The 24,551-nt window shown below is 44.8% G+C and overlaps 1 protein-coding gene across 1 annotated transcript in view; it reads left to right on the forward strand.

Annotated features, from left to right (window-relative positions):
• The first annotated feature begins 5,875 nt into the window (after window positions 1–5,875).
• ANK2 (ankyrin 2) overlaps window positions 5,876–24,551 on the forward strand; it is a 491,615-nt gene continuing 472,939 nt past the window's right edge. The window contains exon 1 of the mRNA XM_066573863.1: window positions 5,876–6,049. Within this exon, the coding sequence (XP_066429960.1) occupies window positions 5,975–6,049 (75 nt within the window). The 5' untranslated portion in view covers window positions 5,876–5,974. The remainder of the gene's footprint in view (window positions 6,050–24,551) is intronic.

The following is a 24,551-nucleotide window of genomic DNA, read 5'->3' on the forward strand; positions in this document are numbered from 1 at the left end:
CATCACAGCACTGTGAACAGGTTTTAAAGGGGTTGTCCGAGTCAGGAAAGGGCATCTCAGCAGGTCCTCTGCCCGCTCTCTGCTCATCCACCACCAGTGACTCTGGTCTCCCTGCTAACAACAGAGGGGCCAGCAGCACGTACAAAAGGTGCTTGATGTAAGGAGGAGATCCACAGCGTAGTAAAGAGGTAGAAAAAAGCGTACCTTTATTAGATGTCCCAGATAAAACAGGGACAGCAACGTTTCGGCTATAAGTTAGTCTTTGTCAAGCTAACATAGCCGAAACGTTGCTGTCCCTGTTTTATCTGGGATATCTAATAAAGGTACGCTTTTTTCTACCTCTTTACTACGCGGTGGATCTCCTCCTTACATCAAGCACCTTTTGTACATGCTGCTGGCCCCTCTATTGTTTGCATATCTGATATCCATTGGGCCCATTGAAAAGTCCGGGCTCAGACCCAGCGTGCACGACATTATTATTGTTGCTGCTTTTTTTCTCTCTCCCACCCCGGACTACGGGTTTTTGAGGGGTGCTGCTGCACATTCTGTTTTTTTCTGGTCTCCCTGCTGTCTTACCTTTACAGGCTGCAGTCAGCCTGAGCCATCTCCAAACAAGCTGCCGATGCCAGTGACAGCGCTCAGCGATAATCACTGAGCGCTGTCATTGGCTGCAGCAGCAGGTTTAAGGGACATTACAGGCTGTAAACAAACAGCACAACAGAGACCACAGCGGGGGATGAATGGGGAGCGGAGAGAGGTGAGGAGGCTGATTTGTTATTTTATACCACCATTGATATCCCCTTTATATAACTTTATGAGCTTCATGCAGCACAGAGTGTTAAGGCAGCAGAAATGCTGTCCTAAGCTCTCACTCACGACCTGAAGGTTTCAGGATGACTGGGGAAGGCAATGGCAAACCACCCCACAAAAACAGTCTGCCTAAGACATTACCCAAGGAGTCAGTCATGACTCTGTGCTTGCACCCATGAGAAAACAAAGGCAAATACAATACCAGTACAATACATTATAAGGCCAGGCTCACGCAAGCGTCAGTGTGCCACGCATGAATCTCTCTTGTAATGACGTGTACTTGCTGCTTGCCGCCAATACATGCCAAGATAGAGCATCCAGCCATTTCTTTTCACATGCGGAATACGCTCCCGAGTAAAACGCTGGTGTGAGTGGCCCAATACAAATCAATGGGCTATTGGCATCACGTGTCGTGCACGGGAAAATGGAGCATAATGACAACACGCCCATGTGAGAGCGGCCTAATATAATCTACGATGAAAGGAGGAAAGAGCTATAGTAGTGGTGAGGTTATAATTTGCTCATAAAATAGTTTGGTGGCAGCAGGGTTATTTTAAATTGTAGGCTTTTTTAAAGAGGTTTTCAGGTTTCAAAGGTGGGGGGGATTGTTTGGGGTAATGAGTTTCAGAGTATGGGGGATGCAATGGAAAAATCTTAGAGGTGTTTGTCTGAGGAAAAGATAAGAGGAGAACAAAAAGGTCTTGTAAGGACTGGAGATTACATGTGGTTCGGATGCTTAGGTCAGAGATGTATGGAGGGGACATATTATGAACCCCTTTTCCCCACTCCCCCATTCTTAGACATACAATAGTAATATAGTAAGTAGGTCCAAGGTAAGACATATGTCTATCCAGTTCAGCCTATTACCCCGCCCAATGTTGATCTAGAGGAAGGCAAAAAACCCCAATAAGGAAGAAGCCAATTTTTCCCATTCAGGAGAAAAACTTCCCTCCCAACTCCAATCTGGCAATCTGAATAATCCCTGGATCACTGACCCTTCTGAAATAATGAGTGACTATAACTTGTAATATTATTACACTTAAGAAAGGCGTCCAGGTCCCTCTTGAACTCTTTTATCGAGTTCACCATCACCACATCCTCAGGTAGAGAGTTCCATAGTCTCACTGCTCTTACAGTAAAGAACCCCCTTCTAAGTTGGTGTAGAAACCTTTCCTCTAGACGAAGAGGGCGCCCCCTTGTTACAGTCATAGTCCTGGGTATAAACAGATGACGGCAGAGATCTCTGTATTGTCCCCTGATATATTTATACATAGTTATTAAGTCGCCCATCAGCCGTCTTTTTTCTAAAGTAAATAACACCAATTTTGATAACCTCTTTGGGTATCGTAGTCCGCCCATTCCATTTATTACTTTAGTTGCCTACCTTTGTACCCGCTCAAGCTCTGATATGTCCTTCTTGAGTATTGGTGCCCAAAACTGTACACAATATTCCATTTGAGGTCTGACCAGTGACTTGTAGAGAGGAGGAACAATGTTCTCGTAATGTGCCCCTAGACCTCTTTTGATACCTCTCTGCCTTGGCAGCAGCTGCTTCACACTGGTTGCTCCACTTAAGCTTACAGTTAACTAAAATCCCCAAGTCCTTTTCCATGTCAGTGTTCCCCAGCGGTTTCCCCTTTAGTGTGTAATGGTGACATGTATTTCCTTCCCATGTGCAGAACCTTACATTTATCAGTGGTTTAACCTCATTTACCACTTTTCTGGCCAAACCTCCAGCTTATCCAAATTCACTTGCTCCCACTTTCTTGTGTTAATTACTTTACCTCATTTTGTCACTTGCCCTTTGCTTGCTGAATGACATGTAGTGCCATGGGTAATGTATAGTGCAGCGCTCCTGTCTTTATTGTATTTTAAGCCCTTTTACTACGTGATATTTATTGTATTGTTGTCCAGCCTGCACTGTGTAACTGCATATGGTATGTTTGCATTTTATGAAGAACTCAAATAAAGCTATTTTCTTTCCAATAATTTTTATTGAGTTTTATAATAAACAAAGAATAAAAGAAAGTTGACATATTTGTTGCCTTATAATACAATTTCTGTACCATGACATAAATATTTGAAGCATGCAATGCGTTGTTGAATAGCAATCAGACTAATGTGTTAGGTGTTCACAGTAGATAGATACCGTATTTCCCCGAAAATAAGACAGGGTCTTATATTAATTTTTGCTCTAAAATATTTCTTTTTTACATGTATATCTGCCTGGACACCATTTAAAAATCATGCTAGGACTTATTTTCAGGGTAGGTCTTATTTCCAGGGAAACAGGGTATATCTGGTTTGGCTTATATCAATAGTCATATTTCAAGGCTCTATAGTGGGCTGGACAGCGACTTACAGAGTAGTGTATAGGTGCAATTGAAAAATAGTTTTCATCCTTCTAGCTCAGAGCTAATTTACAAACGTAAGATTTACAAATCCATACCTCCATACCTCCAAATATTTGATGTGATGAAGCTTTTATTAGCTAATATATAATTTAAAGCAGGTTACAGATGGGTTGACATCTCTCCAACATCAACTGCTGGTTATCAAATCACGCAGAAAAATCGAGCCATCTGTGACCAGCTTTACTGATGCAGATAGCGCCATCGTATGAATTCTATATACCAGCATCTAAATATTTTATTAAAGACTGCTGGCCACCTTGCATTGCAAAATGCTAGTCACATGACCCCCGTTCTGTGACAGTCACAGTTCTTGTGCATTCTCCATAAATGCCTTTTGGTTGATACTCCTTTAATTAAAAGATATAGTATACAGTACCTGGAAAGGACACAATGATGTAAGAAAGCAGCCATGCATCTGATGAGTCAATAAAATAACAGGGATGGCTAGGTGACAACCCTTTGGGAAACACAATAGGTAACTGACATTTGGGGTCAAGGCCCACGGCCATGACGGACTCCGCCAGCGGAATATCACAGCGGAGTCCGCCATAGCGTCCCCCCAAAACTCCCATACTTACCACTCCGGATCCTCCGAACTTGTCCCACATGGAGGGCCGGCACGCATGCACAGTACAGCGCATGACGTGACGGCAGTGTCTATTGACACGGTCAGTGGTGGGTGGAGACAAGTATTCACGCAATACTTCTGCTGTGCTACAGCGGAAGTATAGCGTGACGGACGGCTTCCATTGTCGCTCCGTTGTAGACTGTTTCCCATTGCTTTCAATGGGAAACCTTGCATCGCACTCGCATGCACCCAGCACCCTGTGCGATGCTTTGCCGGTCCCATTGAAAACAATAGGCAATGCTAGGGAATGTACAGCTGGCTCAGTGAGCATGCACTATACTTGTCCCTGCAGCCCATATACGTGTGACTGAGGGAATTCTGTATACGGCTGGCTCAGTCAGCACGCACCATACTTGTCCCTGCAGTCCATATACAGTATGTGTGACTGAGGGGATTCTGTATAAGACTGGCTCAGTCAGCACGCACCATACGTGTCCCTGCAGCCCATATATGTGACTCAGGGGATTCTGTATATGGCTGGCTCAGTGAGCACGCACTATACTTGTCCCTGCAGCTCATATATGTGTGACTGAGGGGATTCTTTGTACGGCTTGCTCAGTGAGCACGCACCATACTTGTCAGACGGCTTCCATTGTCGCTCCGTCGTCCCACCTTTAGGCTAATTTCACACTGGTGAGTGCGATATCTGGATGTGAAACTCGCCCGATATCGCGCTCACCAACACGTGATTTCACTTCGGGGAAGTAGCGATCCTCCAGCGCGACTGACAGCCGAGACGCAGGATCGTAGACTGTTTCCCATTACTTTCAATGGGAAACCTTGCATCCACCTCGCATGCACCCAGCACCCTGTGCGATGCTTTGCTGTCCCATTGAAAACAATGGGCAATGCTAGGGAATGCCCAAAGATAGGACAATCGATCTTAGAATGTGGCGATGCAGATTCAATGGTTTTTCATTAAAAATGTACCGTTATTGTGCAAAATTAGTAAAAACAAACTTCACATTAAAATCAAAGGGAAACCCTTCCGATCTTGTATTGCGCGTGAAACTTCATGTGAGAGGATCGGAATTTCACAGAAGCGATGCGAGGCGTTTTTGCCTGAAAATTAGTGCATTTGCGGGTAAAACACATGTTGCTGAGCGCGATATCGGGATGGGTTTCTTGGCCTGATAGCGCTCTCGCCTGTGTGTAGTTAGCCAAAGGGCTTATGTCCAAGGGTGTGTCGGATTTCACATGCAGGAGCCCGCAGCGGAATACAACCCTGCCCGCGTCCAAGGACCCGGGTCTTCGTTTTTCTGTACTGCGAATGTGTGCACAAGCGCCGGACGACGCGTCAGCACACTAGTTTTTTTTTTTTTTCAAACTCCTGTTTTCCTTTCAATTTCGGACGGGCCGCGGATCGGACGGCTTCTATTGACTTAAATGGAAGGCGTCCGCGCGCGAACCACACAGAAATGGAGCATGCTGCGATTTGATTTCCATACCCAAAGGTCCGCAAATAAAATCCACATGCTTTAATTCAATTGCGGATGCCCATGTTTCCCTATGGCTGACTTGAATTGCGGATCTTCCACAAATCAAATCTGCCTATGGACATGAGCCCCTATACAACACATATGTATCCTTGAGTGGTGCCACTTGTCCCAAAAATCAAGCTGTCAATGAGTTATGTCTCTTGCAACACGCCAATGACAATCACTTAGTCCTTAGGGCAAAAAATAAAACAGTGTTGAGACTAAGGGGTTAATCAGATCCCTGTGGATGGGCTCCCAGCTCCCACCAATATAATGTTCTGTGCCCCCTTTACAGTTGTAGCACCATCTGCAGACAGGCAGCCTCAGCAAGTGATTGATCCGACCCCACAGGCTGGCATCCGTGCCAGTGCAAGCAGACAGGGCTGTGGGTGAGCTCATCAGCAGCCCAGCCTCCTGTGAGTGCAGCTAGCAGACTCCGAGCAGCAGTAGCAGCAGCGGCAGCAGCAGGAGCAGCACTCTCCCCCCAGCCTCCCTCACACACTGCAGATCACTGCCGGACGGAGACGGAGAGGTCACCGCTGCCCCACACTGCAGCGCCCACACCTGCCGGGTAACCAGGGCTCTGCCACACAGGGGACTGCCGGGGAAGGCGGGTAGGGGGCAGGAGCCCCGGCTGCAGCACCATGGCCTCTCCCACCTCAGCCGCCTCCACACCAGGGGGTGGTATGTCTCCCCCCATGCCACCTCGGATCCGCCAGGTGGGTGACCCTGCCATTCTATATGCCATGCCTGTATGTATATCTAGTGCTGTGCCCTGTGGCATCTGCATGGAGCCTCCCCTCACAGACAAGGGCACTGATTCCTGTCATGGAGAGTCACATGCCTGGTCCATGCCACTTGTATGACCTGGAGCGTGTTGCCCGCCTGTACGACATATTGCCCCAAAATATCACATGTAGAATACGCCCCATATTGTGTAAAATATCGGCATTCGATAAATATGTTTTCTTGCCACGCCTCAGAAAATTTGGCGCTATTGGCCAGTGCCGATAATATGACAGTGAGGGGTACTTATGCCGTGTGCGCCATTTATACCTATATAATAAGGGGCATATAGAATGAGGTGACTCAACAGGTAAATAGTTGTTCGACCCGGGTGCCGCCTGGCATGCCAGTATTGGATAAGGTGCCCGCAGCGCTTGCAGAAACTTTATTCTACTATTTTATTGTGGCAAATCATAATAGACGCATTTCTTAGCATTACGGCTCATTCGCACGCCGCTTATTGACGCACGCTTTTTTTAAGCGTGTGTAATTTCCAAGAATAGAAGCCATTGATTGGAATGGTTTTTTTTACATTTGTGTATCCATGCGGCGTATTCCGGACGCGTAAAAAAATCCTAGCATGTCCTATCCGTGTGCATGTTTACACGAGAAAATACTGTATTAAGTATATGGAGCGTGGGACCACACTGCGCAAAAAGGACAGCATTTGCGTATATACGCTGCGTTTTTGCGTGATGTATTTACGCGACCGGAGTCCGTAATCCGCCGGTGTGAATGCACCTTAGGAAATGTAGCATTGCAGTCTCCTCAGGGATGTCTGTAGAACGGTCCGTCCATCAATACACCACACCCTGCCATCCACTAATGTGCAGGGCATGAGGAGGAGGCGTCTAGACGCTCTGCCGCCCGGGCATACATTAGCGGCACGGCTAGCAGAGGACTAGTGAATGTAATGCAAAGCGGGGAAGTTTAGACACGGATTTTATGTCACAGTCATTGTAGAAAGCTGCAGGTGACGTCAGCAGCCATGATGGTGCAGCTCCGTGTGTGACTGAGGGGATTCTGTGTACGCCGGCTCAGTCAGCACACACCATACTTGTCCCTGCAGCCCAAATACGTGACTGAGGGGATTCTGTGTACGGCCGGCTCAGTCCGCACGCACCATACTTGTCCCTGCAGCCCATATATGTGTGACTGAGGGGATTTTGTGTACGGCTGGCTCAGTGAGCAAGCACCATACTTGTCCCTGTAGCCCATATATGTGTGACTGAGGGGATTCTGTGTACAGCTAGCTCAGTCAGCACGAACCACACATGTCCCTGCAGCCCATATATGTGACTGAGGGGATTCTGTATTAGGCTGGCTCAGTGAGCACGCACTATACTTGTCCCTGCAGCCCATATACGTGTGACTAAGGGGATTCTGTATACGGCTCGCTCAGTGAGCACGCACCATACTTGTCCCTGCAGCCCATATATGTGTGACTGAGGGGATTCTGTATACGGCTCGCTCAGTGAGCACGCACCATACTTGTCCCTGCAGCCCATATATGTGTGACTGAGGGGATTCTGTATACGGCCGGCTCAGTCAGCATGCACCATACTTGTCCCTGCAGCCCATATATGTGTGACTGAGGGGATTCTGTATACGGCCGGCTCAGTCAGCATGCACCATACTTGTCCCTGCAGCCCATATATGTGTGACTGAGGGGGTTCTGTATAAGGCTGGCTCAGTCAGCACGCACTATACTTGTCCCTGCAGCCCATATATGTGTGACTGAGGGGGTTCTGTATAAGGCTGGCTCAGTGAGCACGCACCATACTTGTCCCTACAGACCATATATGTGTGACTGAGGGGATTCTGTGTACGGCCGGCTCATTCAGCACACACTATACTTGTCCCTGCAGCCCATATATGTGTGACTGACGGAAAGTCCATCGCCTGTGGGTACGAGCCATTAGGATACTTGTACATAGAATGACTGTAGAGGGCTCAAGCGCCTGACAGCTGCCCCAGCAATATTCAGTCCTGTACTTTCACACAGGAGCGATGATCGCTAACTGAATAGAGGTGAGGCGGACGGAGATCTGTTCTGGCCATCCGCTTTCACAGTAAACAGGCAGTCGTTCATATATGAACCACTGCCTGTTTAAACAGGTCGACAGTCGCTCAGGTTTTAGCTTAGCTAAAAACCAAGCAAAGACAAGTGAACAACTCTTGCCTGTTGGGTCTTATGTTGACACAGAATACAGTCGCCCACAATCATTTGAGTGGTTATTAAGGTGACTATCGGCCCATGTAAAAGTCAAGGCTACATGTATATTTGTGTTGTGGAGTACTGTTTTCTTGTTCCTTCGTGAGAACAGAATACCAGCCGGGGAATGAAGCATCCAATGTCGGAAACCAATGGCGACCAACATACCCGCTGACTATAATGGGGTCCGTAGGGCTTCCGTTATGCCGCCGGGCATTTACTGGATAAAATACTGCGGCATATGCTTACCAAAACTGATGGAAAATACCCAACAAACTACTTCCATGTGAAGGTGGCCTAATGTTTGCTAGCGGAAGAGATCCATATCTCTTAACAAATGCAGCAATTTTACGGCGAACTCACGCAAGATTTGTGTGTTGCGAGACGCACAAATCTTGCACGAATATTAACCCCATTCTTTTGAATGGAGGTATACACATGAGCGATGATCTATTCTGGCGAGAGGTCATCAATAGTACAAGTCCCAGAATACTCTTTTAAGCTCTATGATTTATTTTCCAGAATGCTCCCCCTACTGGTGGCTGCATGCTCTACGTTTGTGCAAATTTGCGCAACAAGGATCCCCATAGAAGTCTATAGGGGGTGAGATAATCACTGCTGTACTTTCATACAGGAGCAATGATCTCTCAGTGAATGGAGAAAGTGTCCTTCATTCACAGTCAACAGGCAGTCATTCGTAAATGAACCACTGCCTGTTTACACTGGCCGCTCGTCACTTGATATTTGTGCCTGCACAAACTGAATGGCAATAGATAAACAAACAGATTATCATTTGTTCAGCTGACGGCAGTAATTACACTGCTCGATTAGAGTTCAGATTCCCACAATCCCGCAAGAATCTGAAGTATAATCGCTCTGTGTAAAACGGCCCCAAGTGACAACTTACAGCGGTCATTAACCCTTTCCAATCCAATTTGTATCGTGGTTTTCCTAGGGGGATTACTCTTTTTATGCCGTTATACAACAGCGCTATCTGCTGGCTAAAGCCAGTACTGCACGAGCTGACACGTTGGATAGGCTCCGACAGTAGAGAGGCTGGCAATATACAATAAGAGAACCCCGAGGGACGTCTTCCAACATCGGAGATGTACTGCCTTAAATCATAATGTCTTCAGACGTCAGACAGTGGATTGGAAAGGGTTAAGGGACCTTGGGTAGGGCACAACCCTTTTACAGCTGCCTATTCTAGATGCTGCATGGGTGTCCTGTGCCAGGAGGAGCGGGCACTAGACTGCCTAATGACAGCCGGGGTATTTCTCTAGTGGCCAGGATTGGAGAGACCTCTATTCATAGCTCTTTATAGTGATTGCAGCATCTTAACAAGGTTTCATAAGGAAGCGGATTCCATTATCAACCAATCACACCCGGTAGATTCCAGACCTGGCATTTACGTACAGGGTGCCAAAGAATAAAGCTAAGAATTTGGGGTGTTTTAGACGAAAATATCTGTGTAATGCTTTGAACATGCTGGATAGTTCTATGGCGGTAGCTTATAGGGGTTGTCTGACGTAAAAAAAAATTAAACAGCTGGCCATGCAAAGGTCATAATGTGACATCACCCGTTCTGACATCAGCGACAGCCTGGGTACCATGATGCCAGGAGTTCAGAGCAGTGACGCTGCGGCCTCTGATTGGCTGCAGCTTTCACATGACTTCCGCTGTCAGCACAGACTGGGGTCTCCGCAAGAGCTGCTACCTGTATACCGTGGCAGAGAAGACAGGTGACTATAGCTTCTTTCATTATTTTAGTGCATGGACAGCTGTGTTTTTAAAAAAATGGAAGTCGGACAACCCCTTTTAACAGCGAGATTTCTGGTGAAAGGTTCACTTTAACCCGTTTAGGACCAGCCACAGTAAATTTACGGCGGCTGGTCCTGGGCTTAGAGCACCGCCGATAGTAAAATTACGGCGGTGCTTTAAGTCTTCTGCCTCTGCAATCAGTCAGAGGCAGGAACCGGTTATCAGCTGTTAGTGACAGCTGATAACCCAGAGCAGAAGGCAGGAGGGGTTTTTAACCCTTCTGCTTCCCCGATATACAGTGCTCAATGAGTACTGTATGGGGAAAGTGAAAGTAACATGTACTTTCACTACGGGAGCCTCGGGGGGTCATGTGACCTCCCGGGGTTCCCTGCTACTGCAGAGCTGGAGGGTCAGATTAGACCCTGACAGCTCTGCAGGTGACTAATGTCACCACAGGAGTTGCTTTCCCCTGTAACTAGGGCTCCTATGGACGCCCCAGCTACAGTGGGAAAGTGTCAAATAAAGGGAAAAAAATGTGAATGTCCCCCAGAGATCTTATATGACGTCATGGGGGACATAGATAGTGAAAAACATATTTATATACATAAGTAATACAAAATAACAGAATAAAACAACAATATATACATAAGAAAGAGAATAACACAAAGCAGACGCCAACAAAAACTGTCGCCGTATGCGCCCTGTAAACCAAAACCATACATATTATATATCAAAACGTCTGAAACAAATAGAGGAACCCATTCCCATACTTTATTTTAGTGTAAATATAAAAATAATTTAAAAAAAATTATAAATGTTTAAAAAATGATTTTATTTTAGCTTCTTACCCCCAATAAAACAAAAAAATGGAAAAAAAAGTCAGTGAAAAAGATATTAAAAAATCGCCCTATATGTCACGGAAAAAAAAACGCAGCAAAAATAATTTTGGTAGCTAAAGGGAAAAAAATAGAGCAGTAAAACCGCCACATGGGTAAAATCCCTAAAAAGTGTCTGGTCCTTAAGGTACAAAACAGCCTGGTCCTTAAGGGGTAAAAAGTTGTACAATTACATTACATTATAAAATAATGGCTCTTGGAATGCAACCATGAAAAAACATGAAAAATAGCTTGGTCACGGATGGGAGGAGGAGATAGGCTTGTCACCAGGGGATAAAGGATGGTTTGCGAGGAGTGCTGCCTGTATCTTTATTTTTGCTGCATCTATCTGCTCTACAATATGTCATTGTCAATGGTTGCACAGAGTTGAGTTTTAAAGGGGTTTCACTAGAGATGATCGAGCACGCTCGGAGAAGTCAGTTACTCGAGTGAGCCTCGCTCTTCTCGAGTAACTGCATTCTTGTCGGAGTGTGCTCGGGGGGGATAGCGGGGGGTAGTGGGGAAGAGAGTGAGAGAGATCTCTCTCCACCCCTTGCCGCCTCCCCGCTCACCCCCACCACCCCCCTGAGCACGCTCGGACCAGTAAGCAGTTACTCGAGAAGAGCGAGGCTCGCTCGAGTAACTGACTTATCCGAGCGTGCTCGATCATGTCTAGGTTTTATGTTCTTTTGTACATGAAGCTTATAAGTATTGCAACTTTCTAAGTTACTTTGTTTCCAATTGCGCACCATTTTCATGATATTTCTTTGCTGTATGTGAATCAGTACACATGTGTGCATTCAGAGGCTGCAAACCAACACCTAGCTAGTCCTCATCTCTGCTAAGTAGTGGATTCAACTGTATCTAGTCAAGGTAACACTTTAAACCTAAGGGCTATGCACGCCTCTGGAATTTGCATCAACTTAAGGGGGCTTTCCGTGAAAATACTATTGATGACCTATCCTCAGGATAGCTCATCTAGTTAATCATCTGGGGTCCGCCCCTTGATCTCGACTAATCAGCTGAACGGGCACATGTCAGTGCCGCAATAACCGAGGTCAGAGCAGAAGCCTCCACGCCGACCTCTTATGTAGTGGCCGGAGCTTGTAACTGCAGGCATAGCTCATGTTGATTTCAATGAGAGCCGTGACTACACTTACAAGTGTCGGCTACTACACGTAGGTTGGCGCGGAGGCTTCTGCTCTAACCTCTGTTATTGCAGTGCTGACTGCATGCGCCTGCTCAGCTGATCGGTCAAGGTCCCGGGCGGCGGACCCCGGACAATCAACTATTGATGACCTATCCTGAGGATAGGTCATCAATGGTATTTCCACGGAAAACCCCTTTAAATGCATAGATTTAGGGCTGACATTCATTTTAATTTTAATTAAAAATGTTGCACTGTTTGACTTCTGCAGCTTCTACATATTACTGTAAGTAGACACTGCAGCGATCGTCGTCCCATGTAAAAGCAGGACCCCACAGGTTACAGAGCGAGAAATCATTTAATAGTAAATATTCGCTTCCTTTTAGCTCACTGAAACAAACCCGCTACAGGCAGCTCCCGAGTTACGAACATCCAACTTAAGTACAACTTGTCCTTACGAACAGGAGGTTGCAGTATTCCATTACTGTACAGCAGGGGTCCCTGGCCACAGCCAAAGAGTGCCGTGCAGTGTTCCAGTAACAGTAGTGCGCTCATGCCAATAGGGTCTGGTTCATAGTACTGTACGTACGTTATTAGAAGGTGGCTCTTGTTAGACATGCAGATGGGGGTGCCTATCTCTTCTTCCGCGTCGTTACAGTCCTAACCGTGTACTGCACACATCTTTGTCTTTACCCTGCAATGATGCCTCCAAAGCACAAATCTGATGCAAGTGCAAAGAGAAACCATCATCATGGAAAATAAAGGAAAAATAATAAAGAGATCAGAGAGAGGTTAAACTCCTTCATCCATTGGCAGAACATTTGATTATAGTCAGTCAACAATCACAATGGTTTGAAAAGATACAGGTAGTATAATGGACCAGTGAAAGGCTGAACCCCGATGAGATTATTACCAAGCAACACAGTTGTTTAATTATCGAGATGGAGACGCTGTTGACAATTTGGATAGAAGACCAAAATCAGCATAATATACCTATCAGTCTTTCTGTAATGCAAGAAAGACTCAAAGCCTTTTCAATGATTTAAAAGCTGCCCATACAGCAAGTGAAGGCAATGGCAATGAACAATTTATTGCAAGTAGGGGTGGGTTCAGTCGGTTAACAGAAACATCAAATTTGCATAATAAGGTTGAAGGTGAAGCAACGAGTGCCGATGTAAGTGCTGCAAGTGATTTTCTCAAGATATTGGAAGATATTATTGAAGATGGAGGTTATTTGCCAGACCAAATTTTGAATGAAGACAAAACTGGCTTGCTTTGGAAAAAAAGGAGAGGACCTACGTTTCGAAAGACGCAAAACGGTCACCAGGACATAAGGCTTCAAGGGACTGGCTGACTTTATTACTTGGGGGTAATACATCTGGGGAATTAAAGCTCAAGCCTTTGCTAGTGCATCACTCCCTAAATCCGCAGGCACTACATAATGTCACTAAGGCATCTCTTCCTGTTACTTGGAGGGCAAATACAAAGACTTGTATTAGAGTTGCATACTTTCAAGAATTATTTTCGGAACCATTTTGTCCCTGTTGTTGAACATTATTGCTTGGGCAAAAGCATTCCTTACAAAATTCTCCTTCCCTTTGACAATGCCTCTGGACATCCCAAAACTTTAGATAAAATGAAAAAAATGTGGGTTGGTACTGTGTTAGCCAGCAGAGCAAAGTATGATTGTTCTCAGTGAGAGAAACCAAGTAATCTTGTAGATATGATACCTTTTAATGGCCAACAAAAATACATGATGTTAGTGTGAGCTTTCGGATCTTCTATCGATCCTTCCTCAGACTAAAATGAAACTGGTTTGGATGGGGGCACATATATAATATACAAGTGCAGAGAGGACACCCCTTTTGATTGAAATACAAATGTTTACACCCAGATATTTGAGACTGTTTTGCATGCAAAACTTAAAGCAACAGACAAACTGAGCTGAGACATAAATACTTGATCAGACCACTGAGCTCAGAAATGTGACAGTTTTACGATGTGCCTCATCCAAACCAGTTTCTTTTTAGCATGCACCCCAATGTAAAGGTGGTATTTCTACCCCTGAAAACTAAATCACTACTTCAGCCAATGAATAAGGGAGTCATAACCTCCTTTAACCCCTTTAAGACCAAGAACAGTAAATTTATGGCGCTTGGTCCTGGGCTTTAATCCCGGCCGATAGTAAAAACATGTTGCAGAATTAAAGCTCCTGTACACTTGTACTGTACAGTTTTTGTTAATTTGTAGTATGTTAAGATAAACATCTGTCCAAGTTTAGGGCTCATGCCCACGAGCATCGCGGAATACGCGCGTGGATTTGCGTTGCGGGAGTACTGCGATTAAAAACAAAAAGTGCCTGTTGGTGATCGCGGATTTCCGCGGTCTCCATTAATGCTATATTAATGGAGACCTCCCTCGGCGTAAATCCCCGGCAAATAGAACATACCGCGATTTATTTACCGCTGCGGAAATCCGCAGTAGAATTCCTCACGTGAGCATTGGCAGGCAGAAAACTATTAGGTTCAAAAGAAGCTAAAAGCTGTGGAATTCATACGCGGATTTCCACGGGGCATTCACCCTTATTTTTTTTAGTTTTGGTTAGTATGATGTGGGGTTAGAGCCAGTGGGAGGTTTTTACTGCTGTCTGCATCCTCATTCTTGTCTTTTATAAAATAGGAGTAAGTAAATCTACCCCTAGGAAGAGAAATTCACTCCTGTCCAGACAGTAAAACAAGGTTACAGGGGTGTTAACCCTTCCCTATGCTATGTACCCTAAAAAATGTACCTGTTCCAACTCACATACAGATTCAATTTGAGAACAAAACCTACAGACCCTATCTTGTCCGTAACCTGGGGACTGCCTGTAGTGAGCGACTTCTCTCCCGCTTGGCGTAAACAGGCAGTATGACTGTGAATGGATGCTGGTGGCCAGAGGTGATCTCCAGCGCTCTCCTCCTCCATCCACTGAACAACTATCGCCCCTGTGTGAAAGCACATTTAAAATCTGGATTCTTTATTAACTCAATTAAAATAGGGCTATCATCAACAAGACACACATACATATAGACCTTTACTACTCGGTCAAAGATAGTAATGGCCGTAGGATCTAGGATCGACCACTGGTTATACCTGTTCAAACCTAACTGGATCATAATGGTCCTGTAGGAAAAGTAGTTGATGACAAAAGAAATGGCATTCTAATAAATAGAAACTGCAAATGATAGAAGCATAGAATTACTCAAAGAGTAACAAAGCCAGTGGTCTAATGTAAATGTCCGTAAAGGCAGGATGTACTGCTCGCTTGGACAATATTCACTGCAGGACTTTGCGGATGATGTTACTGCAATGATTTCGGTTCTAAGGTTTGGCGCGTTTCTACGTATCAATAGTAACGTTTCATCAGGAACCTAAAAGCGTTTTTTAGTACATCAATCTGTAGGGTAGTGATTACATTAGGTCTTGCTAGATGTTGCAAAAGGGCTGACTGTTTAATCGTAGGATCTGTGATAGATGTAGAAGAGACCACCTTGTGTGCATTGATAGACATGCATACGTTAATCTCTCATCCTACGAAAGTTACTCACGAACCACTATTAGGTGGAAATATTTCATAGATGCTATTTTAGTGTTTAAGCATCAATGGCATAGATCCTTATCCAACTGGACTATGCTTATAAATCATAAGTGGAGACAGCGTATATGCCAACACTCGCTGGACTAATTGTTTGAACATAAGATCGATGATAGATACGAAAAAGACCGCCTTGTGTGCATCAGTAATCATGCATATGCTAATCTCTCGTCCTACATAAATTACTCACAAACCACTGTTTGGTGGAGAAATTTACTAAGATGCTAATTTAATATTTTAGCATCAATTGCATAGACCCTGATCCAATGGGACCATGCATCTATATCATGAGTAGAAGAGCTAATATGGATGCGGAGACAGCATATATGCCAACACTAGCTGGTTATAACAGTCCAGAGAGGCTCCTCATACAAGAGGAATCTGTCGGCAGCTTTTCCTACTGGACCATTATGAGCCAGTTAGGTTTGAATAAGTCAAAGCAGTGGTCGTTCCTATATTATATATGTGCCCCATAACTATAGGTCTATATGTATGTGTGTCTTGTTATATGTTATTTGTTGGTGATAGCCCTATTTTAATTGAGTTAATAAAGAATCCAGATTTTAAATGTGTCTATAACTGTGAAGGGCTTATTTAGGCTACTATATAGACAATTGCTGCCTCAGTGAAATGTGTGAAAGCACAGGAGCGATAGTTGTTGGGATGACTGTCAGGCACTTAAAGGGGTTGTCCCGCGAAAGCAAGTGGGGTTATACACTTCTGTATGGCCATATTAATGCACTTTGTAATGTACATCGTGCATTAAATATGAGCCATACAGAAGTTATTCACTTACCTGTTCCGTTGCTAGCGTCCCCGTCTCCATGGTGCCATCTAATTTCAGCGTCTAATCGCCCGATTAGACGCGCTTGCGCAGTCCGGTCTTCTCCCTGGTGAATGGGGCCGCTCGTGCCGGAGAGCTGGTCCTCATAGCTCCGCCCCGTCACGTGTGCCTATTCCAGCCAATCAGGAGGCTGGAATAGGCAATGGACCGCACAGAGCCCACGGTGCACCATGGGAGAAGACCCGCGGTGCATCGTGGGTGAAGATCCCGGCGGCCATCTTAGTAAGGTAAGGAAGAAGTCGCCGCAGCGCAGGGATTTGGGTAAGTACTAAACGTTTGTTTTTTTTAACACATGCATTGGGTTTGTCTCGCGCCGAACGGGGGGCCTATTGAATAAAAAAAAAAACCGTTTCGGCGCGGGACAACCCCTTTAAGCCCCCAAAGTAGTCCCTTCTAGGCCACTCTAAGTCTCAATAGGAAATCCATCAGTGAGACTGGATGGACAGTTTTCAGCACTTATGTCTCCTCTCCTGCATTTTGTTGTCACAGATTAGCTGATGAGAACTTGCAGGAGAGAAGAGAGAAGAGGAAACCATCCAACGCACGGACAGATCTCCTACTGAGATCTGTTCAGAGTTAGAAAAACATAGCCAGTTTTTTTCAAACACAGCACCATGCTTGTCCATAAGGCCGTGTGTGGTATTGCAGTTCAGCTCTGTTGAAGTGAATAGGAGCTGAGTTGCAATACTAGACACAACCCATGGACAAGGGTGGCGCAGTGTTTGGAAGAAAGCAGCCTTGTTTATCTAACCCTGCACAACCCCTTTAAGGCTTCCATATGCATTACACTTTCTTTATCTGAACCTGTTGAAATTGGTTGGTTTGGGCGATTGTGTAATGTATATAGCGGTGGCTCAACTTGTTGGGGGAAGGCATGATCGGGGATGTTGAGTTTCAGTGCCCGATCCTTTGGTTCCCTGGAAGATATGCCGGCGCTAGAGCTGTCTGGCTGTAGCTTACCTCACTAAACACATGAATGTTCAGCCGAGGTCAATGTGTAAGAGAATACAGCTGTTAGACAAACAGTTGTTGAATGTGCATGGGCAGCTTTAGGCCAGCTGCACACGACTGGGTTGGATTCCAGATGCGGGATCCGCAGCAGAAAACCGACCCTGTACCCGCCTGGTGATCCCACGTACCGGACTTCTTTTCTTCTTATCTGTGCTGCAAATGGTCCGGAAGGCTAGCTGTTGGACACGCACAATATAGATTTCCCTGCGCCATCTCTAGGCGAAGATGTGGAATTCACGACCTGTCCACAATGTTAATTGCGGACAGGCCACCGGTCAGAAGGCTTCCACTGATTTCAATGGAAGCCATCCAAGTGGACACCACACTAAAATAGAGAATGCTGCAATTTTTCCTCCGTGAGCAGAAAACCGCAATTGATTTCTGCTCGTGTGCAGGAAAAAGGGCTTTTCCATAGCATGCTATGGAAGGTATTTGTTGCAGAACCGGGAGGCGGACACCCACTCCGGACTCCGCAATGCAAATATGCCCGTGTGCAGCCGGCCATAGGCTGTAGTTTCTGTATACAGTGATATGTAGAATTAGCAAAAGAAAAACAGTGCAAAAGTTGTAATTAAACACTCAGCTGAGAGTAGGACTACGGTAGCTAAAGTACTGCTGTGTAGCCTGTGAATGCAGACAGAAGTGTTCTCACTCACTGATAGCAAACTGGGATCTTGAAAATGATGAAGAGTTGAAGCACAAAGTTGTCTAACTTTTGATATATACAGTGATTAAGCTTTATTTATATAATAATGGAACCCCCCTTTAAGAACTGCCCTTCCATCTCTATAATTAGGTATTCTCTCTATCGGATATTACCGGAGTCAGCAGGGGAATCTTTTTATGCTTATGATCAGGTGATTCATAAGATCTGTTTGTGTGGGTTGGATCTTGTTTTGGGTGGAGGGGGCAAATAAATCCCTACTTTGTTGGATGTTGAAGTCGGAGGTCGGCTCATATGTGCGAAAAATTGGAATTTTTTTTCTCCAGAATATCCTTTCTTTCTATATCAGTGACACGGATTATAAATTCTGGCATCAATTTCCACGGATTTTTAGTACAATTGCTCATAATCCAGCAATCTGCTTTCCGCATGGTACACTGTAGTCATACAGGGGACTGTAAACTGCTGTGTAGAAGGGCAGGTTGATAAATAGTTGTTACAATGTAATGTCAAGATTGTAACAATTCTGCCAGTGTGTGAGTGCCAAGTGCTACAGAGTCACATGCAAACACAGTCAATGAGGGGAGAAGGCAGTGTGTGACAAGTGTGTGCAGAATATAAATGCACTGGAAGGTTTTTTATAGCTGGGAGGTGATCTGAATTCTGTGGTTGAATGGATACAGAATACGGCTAACTTCACAAGTGCGATATGGGGCTGTGAATCACAGGATCATATCGCACTCCCCACCATGTGAATTCTCCATGGATGCGAGGTGTTTTCATGTTAAAACAGCCTTGCATCACTTCAGGGGTGTAGCAATGCGACGGCGGAGCATTGGGGAGTCTGTCCCATTGTTTTCAATGGGAGACCCTGCATCACATCGTGTGCACCTAGCCCGTGGTGTGATACTGCTGCCAGCCCCGTTGAAAACAACGGGCAATGCGAGACTATGCTACAAGATAGGACATGCTGCGATCTGTTTCCTGCATCGTATTGCGATGCCTTGCAGGAAAACATTGCTTATGTGTATGACCCCATTGTGCATCTCGCAAGATTTTCTCGCCCTTGTGAAGGCAGCCTAAAGTTACCAATATTATGTATATAATAGTAATCATTTTATATTCTTTAGGTGGTTATGAATAGCTGATATGTAACATATATTGTGGGGAACACAGCGCACTGCTCTGCTATACATTATAAAGTTGTACATGACTTAAAGTTACTGTCCTTTCGTGAAACTCGGGCCGATATCGCGCTCATGCATGCGCCATGTACCCATGGATGGGAGGCATCTTTATGTCAAAAACGCCTCCCATCACTTCAGTAGAGTTGCGATCCTGAAACCCGCGCCGGAGGATCGGCAAGTGTTTCCTATTGTTTTCAATGGGAAACCTGGCATCGCACTCGTGTGTACCTCGCACGCCATGCGGTGGGTTTTCCGGCCCCATCTGAGAGAATGCCCAAAGATAGGATATGCCGAGATTTTTGCAATGGGTGATGTGGTGCGTTAAAAAGCGCCTCAATGCACTAAAATAGAACAGACCGCGTCCGATTAGCATGGTGTTTCTAAAAGGCTCTTCTGAGTAGTCCCATTGAAATTAATGGAGGCTAAGTACAGCATTTGAAGCGCCCACTAAAATGCTGTAAATAAATGCCTGTGTGAGAGTGGTCTTAGGGTGACTACCCACTATAGTTTTGTTTTACTGCGAAATTTGGAGCGTTTTTTTTTTCTGCTGGGGTCTATGGGACTTGTAATATTTAAATCGCGATCGCGCAAAATCGCAATTTATCGCGATTTTAACATTACAAGTCCCATAAACCCCTGCAGAAAAAAAAAAACGCTGCGAATTTCGCAGTGAAAAAAAAAACTGTAGTATGTAGTCACCCTTACAGTGGAGAAAATCCGCAGTGCAAGATAGTCATGCTGTAGATTTTCTGGTCCGCAGCAAAATCTGCATACAAATGAAGAGTCAGTGGAGATTTTGCTGCACTTCTCCATGCACTTCTATAGGAGACATGGAAACAGCTGAGCATGCCTGCTTGGCTAATTCCTATAGAAGTCAATGGAGAAAGCCATGCACAAGTAGCGACCTCTTTGTTAAAGGGGTAATGCTTCAGGATATAACGTTATTCCCTTTCCTGCGGATATGGGATAACTTTATGATCGGTCTGAGTCTGACCACTGGCACCCCCACCGATCTCGAGAACATGATGCAGAAGTTCCCCGAGTTAATGAAAAGGAGGACTCTCCACGAATCTACTTATCCTGTGGAAAGGGCTTAACTTTATATCTTGGCACAACCCCTTTAATTCGTCACCTGGGTGCAGCAGCCAGTGGCCGACTCAACAGGTGGGTCAACGCTGAAACAATGGTGTAACGCCATGGTGAGTATATTACTTTTATATAGTTTTGGTATGGTGAGCCCAAAACTATATAAAAGAAATAACTTGGAAATTCCCTTTTAAACTTCAGTATGATTAAGGGACCTTTCACACGGGACAGAATTATGCCGCAGGACGCTCCTCAGGCTGCAGTAAAGTCTGCACCAAAATCCGTAGGCGACTTGCAAATTTTGATGTGGAATTGAAAATGTCTTAAAACCTGCCTTCAATTCCGCATCAAATTGCGCAGCTGTCCTATGATGTAATTCCGTCCTGAGTGAAAGGCCCCTAAACTGTAGCTGATAGCACTTCCCCTCCAGCCCTCATACATCGCACTGGCTGGCATGTACTGTGTGTTTGGGTACATGGATGGAAGGATGCAGTTTCAGCTAGCTGACTTTGGACAATCCAGATCTGTGTGATGTTCTGGCTGGACGGTGGTACTGCTCTGTAGACTGTAGACAAGTAACTATTGTGGAGAGCAGGGGATTCAGGCTGAATTTACCCAAATCCCCTCATTAATCTGCCCGGATTCCCTTTTGTCAAGTTTTAAAGTGTATCAGCTGGATGTTTGGCTGGGCTTTATCATGGGTTTATTGGGGGCACAGAAACGCATCTCACACTATTGATCATTCATTCTTCAAAATAGCAATTACTTTTGTAATTCATGTTTCTAAAGAATTAAGAATGCAGGAATTTCTACTAGGTTATTTCTGCAAGCAACAAAAGCAAATGGAGACACCAAGAGCTGCTGTGGAGGGCGACCTTTACATTTTTAAATCCTTTACATGTATAATCCATATCTCGATTTTCTCGCAGCAAAATTGCGATCGCCTGTGTGGAACCAGCCTAAAGATGCTTTCAGACCAGTGTCAGACTGGTGTCTCTGGGGTCCACCAGTAAATTTTATTCTTGGGAGCCCACTTTACAGTTGCATGCAACTATTGCCCGGTCTTCGTTCGCAAATTCCGGGCCGCTGCACTTAATGGAAAGGTGGCTGCATTTGTGTGCATCCTTGTCTTCACTGACGTACTGCATAGAGATGCAATATGAGGACGGCGCTCAGGTGGACCCTGTAATATATTACAATTTTTGTATGTAGTAAAGGGACTTACGTGGTGTAGATGATCTAACCCAAGAAATTACGTAGACCACTACACCCTGAAAACATCCCTGGAGCCAATAAGAGTGTCTTTTCCTTGCAACTTGTATGCATCACCAGATACCAATGCGGTAACCCAGGAGTAACAATGGAAAACACAAAAAGTTAAATAAAAGCAGGTCCTGCGCTTCTCAAAGGAGCAAGATTGTTTGATTCAGAATTGCAATTAGGTGACTACTTGGAAGGAAGTCTCCTCCTCTAAATGGAAATAATGGCCACATTTAAGGGGGTCTTCAGGAAGGAGACTTTCTTCCAAATAGTCACCTAATTGCAAATAGTCACCTTTGAGAATCGTAGGACCTACTTTCATTTTATTTTTCGTGTTTTCCATGAAGTACTGCATATGGAGAATGTCGCAAGTGGGAATTGTTGGACCTCCATTCACCCAGTAGGCGTGGATCACGTAAAGAATGAAATCACATATAATGGCCATAAACTGCGCCAACATACAGTTTCATTACAAAACGGCAGTTTTCAAATTTATTTTTAATTGCTGCATACATTTACAAACAGCAGTTTTAGGGTACTTGCACATCTGCACTTGGTTTCCAAGCAGTACCCGCTGTCACAGCTGGGATACATCGGGTTCGGAGCGGAAGCCACTATTCTGACACCGGTGTAGTGGCCGGCGCTCACAATTACAGGCTCAGCTCTCATTGAAATCCATGGAAGCTGCTCCTGCAATTACAAGTACAGCTCTCATTGATATCGCGGCTGTGACAGCGGGCGCTGCCTTTAAAACCCCTTTAAACATGTAATCCTCTGATATTTTCGTCTTATACTCATAATCTCCCTTGACATACTGTATTAGTTTTCTTCCTTGACTTCAAACTCCGGAGAAGGGATGACAAGTCTATAAAGCCTAAAATCAAAAGAGAACATTGACACTTCACACATCCTCCTCATAACGCAGCAGCTACACCTCTCTATCATTGGGCTGAACCTGCAATAAGCGGTATATAAGAGCTCATTCATAGCAGTGGTGCCAATGACTCCAAGAGTGATGTGCCCATGAAAATATCCCTGGAGTCACCCGTTCTCATCCACATGGTATTAGATGATAATAAAATTATGAACTATATATAAGCTATATAAAGTGAGAAGACCTTAGTGATCGGCCTACAATGTTCTGCACTATACATTAGACTTCAGGACTTACAGTATGAGGCCACAGTCACCAGATCATCCAACTGGGGAAAAATAATGGTTGCTTCAAACAAAGAATAAAACATGATTAGTATTCACTCAACATTGTATAAACTATAAGTGAGAAGACTTCAGTGATTGGACTGTTATACAGGATATTACATGTTAGGACTTACAAGATAGGCCCCAGTCATTGGCATAAATTGCCTGGTTGTAGCTAATGGCAGCTTCTGATAAAGAATAAAACATGATTAGCATTCAGCCAACACTATATAAACTGTAAGATAGATGATCTCAGTGACTGGACTGTAATGTTCTGTACAATACATTATAAATAAGGACTTACAGTAATGGTCTTCTTCAACCGGATCACCTGGCTGTTCGACGGTAGTGGTATTGCAGCGACCAAGACCTAGGAGGGGTTAAGCATTGAGGGGAATTTAGATGATAGTCACAGAGGCTCCTTTGGCAAGGTGGTAAACGTGGTCTGGTCATGGTGCTATACAGTGGCAAAATTTGGTAGTTCTAACTATGTCAGGCAGGGTAAGATGATGATACCCCAGTGGAGCGCTATCCACAGAGTCGGGTAGGGGAAGATGTTGTTTTGTCATTACACCAGTCTATATACAAGTGAGGGTCCGTTCTGAACAAAATCATAAATATAAAAAGTGGAGAACTAAACAAAAATGGGGGTAGTAGTCCTTGCCTGGAGTGTATTGTGTGGTACCTCAGTGCAGATGGCGGGAAGTTACTCCAGGAAGCAGGACTTAGCTGGTAAAACACTTTATTGACAGGGAGATAGAGAGTTCTTTACTTGGCAGCAGTTACACAACTTGAGTTACAGCTATTTGAAGTAGATTAAGGCCACTTGACATTAGCAAAACATTTTGATTAGAGTTGGGAGGTGAGGGTTAAATTTCTACTTTCTTGACCTCCTGACTTTACGCTCCAACTTTACTTCTCTGGCTGGGGTTACAAAGAACTGACTGTTACTGACTTACTTTGTACTAGCTTCTTGCTGCGCTTCTCTCTTGGACAAACTCCTTTTCTTTTCTCTCTCTATTTCTCTCCACTGCTACCTTCTTCAGAACAACTTGGCCTCGGTTACTCACACTTTGATGTTACACTTCCCACGGCACTGACTTTCTCCTTGTTCCTCCATAGCCTCTGTCAAGCTGAAGCTTAGCTCTGCACTTGAAAGACTAACTTAACTCTGCTCACTTCTCTCTTTAATACTGCCAAACTAGTTTAGCCTCTAATGGGGATCTAGGCTGCCAATCCCAGGCTCTCTACTCTTTGCTAAGCCTGGCTATACACTCCCCTGACTGTGGCTAAGTGACCGGTACTCACCAGGGGATGGAGAATATTGCCAGAACACATATTACAATGAGGAATATGAACAATAACATCATATTTTTTCACACCTATTATATATTACGTTAAGACCTGATTGTAAGAATATAGTCGACACAACAAGTGCCGGAGTAGCCAACTCTGGGGGACTACAGTATCTCCTGACAAGGAATAAGACATGATCAGTATTCACCTGACACTTTATAAACTAGACGTGATTAGATCTCAGTGCAATAGGAA

The sequence above is a fragment of the Eleutherodactylus coqui genome, chromosome 7 (assembly GCF_035609145.1).
Source record: "Eleutherodactylus coqui strain aEleCoq1 chromosome 7, aEleCoq1.hap1, whole genome shotgun sequence".
In the NCBI taxonomy this organism is placed as follows: Eukaryota; Metazoa; Chordata; class Amphibia; order Anura; family Eleutherodactylidae; genus Eleutherodactylus; species Eleutherodactylus coqui.